Here is an 11387-nt window from a genome sequence, read left to right on the forward strand (position 1 = left end):
ATCGCCCAGCTGTTCACAGCCCTGACTCATTGATCCATTGATTGCTTCCGCAACTTGAAACGCAGACTAGGGCACACACAAAACCACCACATTTGCAACTCACTCTCTTGATCACATCATTTCGGGGCCTTCAACAGAAAGAAGCACTTTCCTGATATAGTTAGTATAATTGGGGGCTAATCCACAACACAAAGTAAATTAGTCTGAAATTGGCCGGATTCAGGTGTCCAAAAGAAATCCCAAAGTCTCGGCATGTTGTTAATAAGAACCAGCAGTCATACCTCATAGTCGAGTGTTTTCTCCGGCCTCCCTTGCCACGCACCCTATTTATTATACACATTGCCTCATAAAAGACATCGCAGGTGCTGTTACCAGGGGAGAGCTGGCAGGAGCCTAAAAGAATTAGATTCAGCCCCCTACCCTTCCCATCATTCCCCCTCCCTTCCTTTCCAACCCACCTCCTTGCCACCCCAAAGAAAAGCACCATGAAATGGAGAGGAAAGGCTGCAAAGGAAGGTGTCCTGGACTAATACAGAATAATTATGGATCATGGCACAAGTCAAGATGCCAGTTGTTCCTCTAAAGATAAAGGCCCATCAACAGAAGACATGTAACTATGGGCAAGTTACTTAACCTCTCAGTGCCCCCTTAGGGCACTAAGTTACACAGGATGGTAGATTTACACTGGAAATTACCTCAGAGCCTGATCAATGAGTCCAACACCCTCATCATACAGATTGGGAAACTGAGGCACTGACTTTTTAAGTGGCTTTTCTGGCATCACAAGTTAATAACTATCTGAGGCAGGATTTTAATTTAGGTCTTCCTAGCACCCAACACAATCCAGCTTCTAAACCGGGTATTTCCCCCATAATGGTGAAAGTACAAAACAGGTTAGAGCACTGGACTAGTCATCAAGGCCAGATTTGAATCCTGCCTCAGGCACTCAGTACTTGTGTGACCCTGGACAAGTAACTGAATCTCTGCTTCAGTTTTTTCACTTCTAAAACAAGGGGGTTGGACTCATGGAGTCCCTTCTAGGTCTAAATCTAAGATGATATGATCCTTTGCCCTCTCCAGAAAGTAATAATGGAATTTGGTATACAATGGGAATCCAAATCAAATTACTGACTAGCTGATAAAGGGGGACCTCATTCTGTTAACCCTCATTCTGTATGTCAAAAATAAAAACAGGCAGGAGCCCTCCCAGCCAACACATGGTAACCTTCCAGCCATGTAAAGGTTCCTGCCCGCCAACGGCCACCTTTGGCCCTGGTGTCTTTCTAATTGAGCTTTACTTCCAAATTCCTACAATAAACCTTTTATTTGTCAAAAATAAATAAATAAATAAAAATAAAAACAGTGTGACCCTGGGCAATCACTTAACTACAATTGCCTCAGCAAAAATTAATTAATTAATTAATTAATAGATGAATAGATAAATAAATTAATTAATTAATTAAAAACAGAAAACAGTGAGGGCCCCACAATTTCCTGATTGTAATCTTGTGATATGTACCTGGCTTGTCCTTCAAATGAGGTGTTGTCCTTCACTTTGGGGATTCTAATTTTCCCTCCTCAAACCTCCACTTACAGGGACGGGGCAACTCGAGGTTAGTGGGGAGAGCCAGAAAGGGCCAAGCAGGGCAATGATGGGCCTAATTCATCCCCCCTGAAGTACAAGGCAACCTTAGAGCTCAGCCACCCGAACCCCTTCATTCCACAGACATAAAGTAAATCAGCAAACATAAGTGAAAGCTAAATCTCCAAACCCTGAGAGCAGTGACCTTTCCCTCTTTTCATCTGACTCAAGCAATATCAGCCAACCAAATTGTAGAGGAAGCAAAGTCTGATCGTTCTTTTCAATGACCCGTGTATGCTTCACTCTAAGACCTTCTGTCTTATTCTCCTCCCCTTCACAAAAAAAAAAAAAAAAAACAAAAAACTTGCTTTCAGGACATCAGGACAGAGTCTGATAAACATCACTGTATCCTCAATTTGAATAGAAGTCATTGTTTCATTTCCAAGATTATTGAGCACTCCCAATTTTGTATTTAATTTCATAGTTAAAAGCATCTCTCTCTACAGAATTTCAGCATCAATTTGGGTGTATTTGAGGGAGAAGTGACCCTTGAAGTGTGGGAAATACAATAAATGTGAAGTCAAAGAGCAGAGTTCAAATCCTATCTTTGCACTAAGAGTTATGTGACATTTGATAAGTCGGTTTTCTCATTTGTGAAATGAAGAGATTGAACCAGAAGATCTTAATAATTCCTTCTAAATGTAGGACATATAAAAACCACACTACCGTGTGTGTGTGTGTGTGTGTGTGTGTGTGTGTGTGTGGCATCCTACTAAGGAGAAACCCATCTTTTTATAAGATTCCATATAAAACTAACCCTGCAAGTAAACATCCTACTAAGGAAAAAAAAAAAAAAAAAAATATATATATATATATATATATATATATATATATATATGTATATGTATACACACACACACACACACACACACACACACATATATATTCCATATAAAACTAGCCCTCCAAGTAAGCATCCTACTAAGGAGAAACCATTTTTTCATAGGATTCCCCACACCTCAATTCCTCAAGCAGATAAGGTGTCACCTGGCTGTATACTGGCCCTTGATGATCTGAGGCTTTAAGATTCCAGAGAAAGTACAAATCGCAAAAGTCTCTCATATCCTCAGAAACATTTCTGCTCTGCTCCACAAGGCACCTTATTGGTATCTCAGCCCTTCTCTGCTGACACAATCCTCGTCTTAACAAATCATCCTTTGGCCTCCTTCTGTCTTGCAGTGATTGCAAGCAAATAATACAGTAACCCACCCCCTTTCATTCAGGCTCTAGTAACCTGAAGCAAAAAAAAAAAAAAAAAAAAAAAAAAAAAAAAAAGGAAGGGAAGAGGAGGACAGAGAAAGAGCTGAAAAATAGCTGACTCCAGCGAAATCATTTTGGCTTAGAAATCCACTTTCTGGAAAATTAGGAGCTCCAAGTTCAATCTAGCAAGCTCTCCCCTCTTCTACATAAGAACCATCCTTCACCACAGTCTCTGCCATCAGTTGTATTAACAGATGGAAAGTATCTCCATAGCAGAAGGAAAGATGACTTCAGCATTAGCATTGAAACCCTGCAATTCCAAAGTCTCCTGGGATAACCACTCAACTTACAATTTCTTCTTCCTATCACAGGCTCCCATTAACCTGCCCAGCCCTCACCTTGCACACTTGTTGGGCATCAAAGAAGCAAGCTTCACAGATGGGAAAATAAATAGAATGTTTCTAGTCATCCTTTTAGAGAACTAGAAAAGAACTTGGAGGTCTTCATTTTAACTCCCTCGTTTTAACAATAAGGAAACTTAAGTTTGGAAAGATTAAGTGACTTGTCCAATATCACATGGGTTAACTAATAGCAAAACAAGGGCCAGAATTTAGATCTCCCAACCCAGTGTCCTATCAAGATTTGGGAAATATTTTCATACTTAAATGCAAAAGCAGGAAGGGGTTGAGCCTGGGGAAGGAAAGAATATGTGTGCTACCTTTTCTGGGTATAAGAATCCTCACTGAGAAAAAGAACTAAAACATAATCCACAGAAATCAAATCTCAAGCAAAGCTGCCCTAATTAGACAAATACCACCAAGAATTTTATAAGTGTGTTTTATTAACTAGTTCTTGGAATACCGTAATGATTATATGATCTAGAAAAGATTTTAGAAAAAAGTCAGCCCCTTCACTTCATATATATATATATATATATAAAATGATGAAGCTTACAGAGCTGAAATAATTTCCAGATTAAGCCAGGATTCAAGGACAGAATCTCTGACTCTAAATCTAATGTACAATCTTTACATTAAAGTGACCATTAATTCCCATTCTACAGAAGGGGAAAACTAAGGCTGAAGCAGGCACAGAAATTTGGTACACCAGATGTAAGCTTCCTTCTTAACTCTGGTCCTATTGATACTGGGTTGTCTCAAGATTTTCTCTGAAACTATGCTCCTTTTTTCTTCTTCCATCAAAAAAAAAAAAGAAAGAAAGAAAAAGAAAAGAAAGTAAAACATTTATTCAACTTTGAATATTTGTGAAATATAGACTAGGAATACAGAAGTTGCTACTTTCCAAATCGCTCATAAACCATCTGCAGTTGCAAAAAAAGAAATCTCCCCAGCATATGCAGGGTAGTAAACTCTCCCCAGCCTCTCCAGTTGGCTTTGTGGATTTGCAATGCCTTGCTTACTGGGGTTCAGTAAAAGGGTGGGAGTTAGTGAGGGGAAAGACAGGCTAAAGAAATGGCAGTTTTATGAACTGTAAGACCCAGTGGAGGACCCCAAAACCATGAGGATGCAATGGCTGAACTACCAAGAAAGCCAAGTAACAAAGGCTTTCAACCAACAGAGGATGAGCTGATTCAGAGGCATCCAGAGAAGGGAAGATTGAGCAACCAGAGGAGGTTGGTGGGGGGAAGACTTGAAAACAGAAAACAGTGGCTAAGGGGAATCTGTCCAGAGAAATGGAAAATCCACTTAGAAGTACAACAGCTGTCTGGTACAGTCCAGCCTGAACTCAAGAATCAAGGCTGAAAGAACTACAACTGAATCCTGCTTCTTTGGTGATCTGAAAGACTGAAAAAGAAAAAAAAATCGGTCTAGGAAGGATAGAGTAGAAAATAGAAACAGGGTTGAAACTAGGAACTAAAGGGTCTAAAGGGTCCCTTCAAAGAAACCTGAACAATAAAGAATGTGATAAGGGAGGGCAGCTAAGTATCACAGCCAGCCCTGGAGTCATAAGAACCCAAGTTCAAATCCAATCTCAGATACTTCTAGTTGTGTGACTCTAGACAAGTCATTAACTCTGTTGGTTTCCTCCTCTGTCAATGAAAAGGGGAGAAGTAAATGGCCAACCATTTCAGTACCTTTGCCAAGAAAAACCCCACATTTAATCACAGAGAGTTGGAAATGACTCAACAATAATAAAGTGTTATTTATTATCTCCTTTGACAACTAATCAGACTCAGATCAATGATTGATTTGCTCACCAACACAAGACAAAGCCAGCACTTGAATGGTTCTTCAGATGCATCATTAAGCTAACTCAAGTTGAAATCTAGGAAACTATGGCCTTATAATTATCTACCTGCAGAGGCAAAGCCTCAACTTGTCATAAACCTGCTCCTTGAATACATTAATGATGGGTGAATTTGTTCTACAGAGGTAATGTTACATACGGGTGTTCCACCAATTGATGTGAACAGCAGGGGCTGAAGGATGAAGTTGGAGGGAGGTATCACAAGAGGCCTTTGGTTCAAATCTAATCCTAGACACCAGCAACATCCATAACACTCATACTACCTCAGATTCCTCATCAGAAAAATAAAAAGATGGGGCTCCAAGATCTCTAAGGTTCTTTCCAGTTCTAAAATTCTGATCCTATAATATTACAGTGAGGTAATAACAAAATAACAACTTATGTCAGGTGTGACTACAATATCATTTATAATAATAATAATAATAATAGCTTACATCTATATAAAGATTTACAATGTATAAAGTCCAGCAATCCTGAAGGATTAAGTAGAATAGTATTATTCTCCCCCTCCCAGCCCTTTATAAGTTAAAAATGGCCTCAGAAAGATAAATGACTGATAACCAGTGACAAGACAGGGCCAGGTCTTCTCTTGAGAAGCTTTCTGAAGCATCTGGTTAAATTTCCTTCAGTTTGAGGGTTGTCTGATCGATTTCCTCATTCCTGGAAACAATTCTGGGAATCATGGGTTAGTTTAACACTTTTATGAAGTTTGGCTTACTCAAAATATATGTCACTGGCTGAAGTCAGATTGGAAGAAAGATGTCCCATAAATACAGGGTGCTAAAGAATGATTGTGATATGGGATGGTAACAGAGTGGGAGAGACACCATAATACAGAAGCTTGTGGTCAAAGGAGATGAACAGGCAATTTTCAGAAAGAAATCAAAGCTACCTATGAATCAAAGCTACTCTATTCATATGAATAGAGATATCAAAAATGGAAAAGAACCTATTTGTGTACAAAAACATTTATAGTAACTGTTCTTGTATTGACTAAGAATTAGAAATCAAAGGGATGCCTATCAATTGGGGAAAAGCTAAGCAAGCTTTGGTATAGGATCATAATATTATTATGCTATAAAGAAATGACAACTAGGGGCAGGTAGATGGCACAGTGGATAGAGCACCAGCCCTGAAGTCAGGAAGACCTGAGTTCATATTCGGCCTCAAACACTTAATATTTCTTAGCTGTGTGACCCTAGCAAGTCATTTAACCCCAATTGCCTCAGAAGAAAGAAAGAAAGAAAGAGAAAGAAAGAAAGAAAGAAAGAAAAGAAAGAAAGAAAGAAAGAAAGAAAGAAAGAAAGAAAGAAGAAGAAAGAAAGAAAGAAAGAAAGAAAGAAAGAAAGAAAGAAAGAAAGAAAGAAAGGAAGGAAGGAAGGAAGGAAGGAAAGGAAGGAAGGAAGGAAGGAAGGAAGGAAGGAAGGAAGGAAGGAAGGAAGGAAGGAAGGAAGAAAGAAAGAAAGAAAGAAAGAAAAGAAAGAAAGAAGAAGAGGAAGGAAGGAAGGAAGGAAGGAAGGAAGGAAGGAAGGAAGGAAGGAAGGAAGGAAGGAAGAGAAAGGAAGGAAGGAAGGAAGGAAGGAAGGAAGGAAGGAAGAAAGAAAGAAAAGAAAGAAAGAAAGAAAGAAAAGAAAGAAAGAAAGAAAGAAAGAAAGAAAGAAAGAAAGAAAGAAAGAAAGAAAGAAAGAAAGAAAGAAAGAAAGAAAGAAAGAAAGAAAGAAAGAAAGAAAGAAAGAAAGAAAGAAAAGAAAGAAAGAAAGAAAGAAAGAAGGAAAGAAAGGAAGGAAGGAAGAAGGAAGAAGAAAGGAAGGAAGGAAGGAAGGACTTAGTTATGCTAATCAAAACAATGCTATAGATCAGTCCCAAAGGACTAATGATGAAGCAGACTAGCATGTCCAGAGAATGAACTAATAGTGATTGAATATGCACTGAAGTATGTGGTTTTTCCATTTCTTTTATTTTTCTTTTATTCTAGTCTTCTTCTACAAAATGACTAAAATGGAAATATTTTACATAATTGCACATGTATAAACTATATCTGATTGTTTACCATCTCAGAGATGAGGGAGGGAAGAATAGAATTTGGAACTCAAAACTTTAAATAAAAAAAAAAATTTAAAATACAGTAGCCATAAGACTGAGCATGCCTGAAGCACATGCTACTTTGGAGGGGTACAGCTGGAGCAGACACACCTAAAAGCAGACAATTTCCTAAGTAAAGGGTTTCTAGCTCCTCTCCAATCTAACAAATTGAAGGCACTCAACAGACAAATCACTAAGTGATCATCTCCAGGCCCATGTGTATTTCAAGCTTCCCTCCCACACACACACACACCAAAAAAAAAGGAACAAAAATTGAAAAGCAAAACCACCCAAGGAACACAAAATAGAAGGAAGATAGACATAAGAAAGGCTTCAGTCCTATCCAGAAAAACTTCTACTTTAAAGTTTAAAAAGCACTTTCATACATGTGTGATACACATATATCTCTGTGTGTGTATATATATATGCATATATATTATATATATATGTGTGTGTATATTATATGTACTATATATATATACATATATATGGAAGTGCTTTTTAAACTTTAAAGTGGAAGTTTTCTCGAGCGCTCTTTCCACTGCCCTTCTGCCTTTAAGCGCAATTTTCATGATTTTAAATCTCACTCATGAAATCCGAAGAAGCCACAGCGGAGAGATCCCTAAACCCTCCTGGCTGGAGAATGGAGACTCCCCCACGCTGTATCTGGGGATCAAAAAGGCTCCAGATCCCAGACAGGGACTATTCTGAAAGTCACTGCCACGGTGTAAGTGACCCTGTCAGTAACGGCAAAGGTTATTTTGGCCAGTCCCCTGCCTCCCTCCCTAATCTCCTCCCCGCTGATTTTTCTGGGCCTTGTCCCTCTGCTGTGGTTCCCAAAGCGGAAACCTAAGCTCTGAGCAGGGAAAAAGAATATATTCACTTTGCTACTATACTGGAGGGGGGAGGGGAGAAGGGGATGTCAAAGAAACTAGGACCCTTAAAGGAATTCAGCAAAAAGGTGTGGACAGCTCCCAGCAGATCCTCGATAAATATTGATTAACTGACTGATTACCTAACCGGGCTGTAAAACACCACCAGCATTTATTTAAAAAGAGAAAGATCCTCCCCAGCCCAGTCATGTTAAACTGTCTGATGGGCCCGGCCTTGGGCAATCTAGGAAAATCAGCCCAGAGTGCCCTAGCCCGTGAGTGAAGGCAGAGATGGGGAGATAGAGAACGGACCTGCCTTTAAGCGGCTGTAGCGGGGCCAATGCTACCTGCTCGTGCCCCCAGCTGAGCGGCACCCCAAGCCCTCGGGGCGCAGGACCCTCCCCTGGCCCTGACTGGCATCTCCCCGGAGCCTCCCCACGTGCGCGAAGGCATGTGTCTCACCCAGCCGGGGAGGAAACCAGTTTTCATTCACTTTCCATGGAAACCTGTTCAAGAAAGAGGGTGTCCTGGCAAATAAAGCTATTACAGTCGTTCCCCCGTCCCGCCGCTCCCGCCACGAGGAGGGGGGGATTATTGGTTTTGTGCGTGCGAGTGTTAGAACAGAACGTCTCGCTCCATACTGAGGGCCTCGCGGAGGCTGGTGGCGCGTTTGGTGACGGGGAGGCTGGGCTCCGAGGGGGTCGGGAGAACGTGGGCGGCCACTTCAGCATCCTACTCCCCGGCAGGCCTTGCACCAGCCACCACAGGCTGTGGGCGCCCGGTCCCTCCTCAACAACACACGAGGGCATTCAGTGCTGGCCCGGGGCGGGTTCTCCTCCTAAGGCCGGGCCACATGGGACGGCTGAGCCAGGAGGAGGCAGGAAAGGGCACCCATGGAGCGGGAAGGGGGAGTACTGAAAGTGAGGAGAGGTCTGCAACAGTCCCACCCCGCGGGGCTCCGGGTCCTAGGGCCCTCCCCCCTGGCCCTTTTCTCGGGTGGCAGGGGGCAGCAGAGCGTCCTCCCTCCGTGTCTCAGGCAGGACTTACTTGGGTTCCACTGACCACGAGCCCTGCCATAGTGGGCGCGGAACCAGGGGAAGACTGGGCTGGGCTGGATGGGAACGGGATAGGCCGGGGCGGGCGCAGGGCGCACTGGGCAGGAGCGCGGAGGCCAGAGCGGGCCACGGCTCGGCTGGGCTCGGCTCAGCTCGCGGGCTACTGGCGCCTGTTCCTTCCGCACGGCACGGTCAGCTGATGGGGGCGGAAAGGCGGAGGCCGCGGCTCGCAGCGCCCAGAGGCAGACCCGGGCTCCGGGCAGACCGCAGCCCGGCGGCGGAGGCGCTAGCGCCCAGAGCCCGCCCGCGTAGCCCTCGCCACGCCCTCCGGCTGCTGAGACTGGGCTGCTGGATGGGGCGGCCGGAGTCACCGCCACGCGCCCAGCTAGGAAGAACCTTAAGCAAGCTCTAATTAAACGACTACTGTGTGCCTGGCACTGTGCCAGGCGCTGGGGTTCAAGTGTGATACAGCAAGCATTGTTTGAGCCTCTTCTGTATACCCGACTGTACTAGCCCCTGGGATCTGGGCAGGAACGGGAGTTCCTGCCCTCAGGAAGCCAGCGTTCAGAGAGAGTGGGAGGGAGGGAAAGATGCTTACAACAGTACCCAGACACCGTCCGTATCTAAGATAACGTAAGTGATGCGATTATCTCCCTAGGAAAAATCTCCCCAAAATCCAGTGTAGAAGAGTTCTCAGCTCCGCCAACAGCATGTTCACATGGGTGTTTTCCCTCGGTCCCACCACCAACTATCATCTTCCTCCCTTGTGAACTTTGCGGTCCCAGGGGGGTGAGATCGGACCTCAGAATTCCTTTAACTTGCATTTCTAATTTAAGGATTTGGGGCATGGGATTTCCAAGGAAGATTTTACTCTAGAAGGAAGCAGAGTATTCTAGACCAAAGAGCCAGAGTCAGAGCAAGCCAGAGAAGTCATGACTTTTTATCCCCTCCTCCCCTCCATGACATCAGCTTTGTCCTGACCCTGACTTGGCATGGGGAACATAAGCCCAGCAGCGGTTGGTAATGGTTCTGAGCTTCCCTGCATCTAACCAGCTGGTCTTGGCCACTGTGGGAGGCAGAACTGGGGCCTTTCCTGTATTGCGCAACCCTGTGGTATAACAGTCCCTAACAACAGTGGCAGGGTCTCACCCGCCCTACCCCCAACAGTACCAGGCCCTCGGGGGAAAGGAGGTCGGGGGGAATATGTGGCTCTGTAGGTCTTTGCCTATCCGAACCCTTCGGGTATTGGAATCTTCATGGGAGAAAATGTCTGTATCTTATTCCTCTCTTCCTGCCCTTTCAGACACCCTCCAGTCACTCTCATTCAAGAGATAAAAATCAAGAAGCCTAATTTGTCAAAGAAAAAAAAAAAAAAATAGGCACTGAATGAGTGATTTCTCTAATACAGCGAAATCTAGAGGAAGAAACACCTTCCACCAACACAGATGAATCTTCTCTGTAGTTTGTTAATCTTAGGAGAGTTGGAGCTGGACATGGTGAACCTTATCTGTAATTCAGCGACCCAGAGGCTCAGGCTAGCAGATTTCTTGAGTTTGGGAGTTCTGAGCAGCGGTGAGCTATGTCTATTAGGTGACTCACTGAATTCCCATCAATAGGGTGGGTCCCCATCCCAATGGGAAGGGGCACCAGATTGCAAAAAAGAGGGCAAACCAGCGAACATCAGAAATGGAGGAGACCAAGGTTCCTGTGACAATTAGCAGTGGAACTGGCCAGCGAGTAAATCCAAATGGAGAGACCCAGTCTTCCAAAAATAAATCCTGAGGAATTCCTAGAGCTTCGGCAGGTAGTGACTTGCCTAGGGTCATGTAGATTCCCAGTTTTACTCTCAGTTCTTTATTTAATTAATATATCTAATCCCCTTAGAAAGTTGGGAAAAATTTTCCCTCAGTGCTCCAACTTTCCAGTCATTCTATTCAACTCCTTTCTCTCTATTAAAATATCTTGCTCAAACTACTTAAATATTTTGTTGACCTTGAGCCAGGCCTCAGGGAAGATCCTAGAAACATGGGACCTAGAACTGGAAAAGACTTCAGAGGTTCTCTGATCCAGCCCCTCCTTTTACTAATGAGACCAGAATCTAAGGAAATTAGGGGAATACCTCTTCCACTTCCTACTTCACAGATAAGGGAAGAGATTTCTAGACCCCATAAAAACATTATAATTATTTGGGTTCAAATAAATAAATGGTCCCAAGATGTAAGCCCAGGACTCCAGGTCATCAAGCAGAGAATGCAAGGGTTTGAAATT

At 43.3% G+C, this 11387-nt stretch overlaps 1 protein-coding gene across 1 annotated transcript in view; it reads right to left on the reverse strand.

Annotated features, from left to right (window-relative positions):
- LRMDA (leucine rich melanocyte differentiation associated) overlaps positions 1–9396 on the reverse strand; it is a 1299052-nt gene extending 1289656 nt beyond the window's left edge. Inside the window, exon 1 of the mRNA XM_074296748.1 lies at positions 9112–9396. Within this exon, the coding sequence (XP_074152849.1) occupies positions 9112–9141 (30 nt within the window). The 5' untranslated portion in view covers positions 9142–9396. The remainder of the gene's footprint in view (positions 1–9111) is intronic.
- Positions 9397–11387: the final 1991 nt, after the last annotated feature.

This window comes from Sminthopsis crassicaudata, chromosome 2, assembly GCF_048593235.1.
Source record: "Sminthopsis crassicaudata isolate SCR6 chromosome 2, ASM4859323v1, whole genome shotgun sequence".
Lineage (NCBI taxonomy): Eukaryota > Metazoa > Chordata > Mammalia > Dasyuromorphia > Dasyuridae > Sminthopsis > Sminthopsis crassicaudata.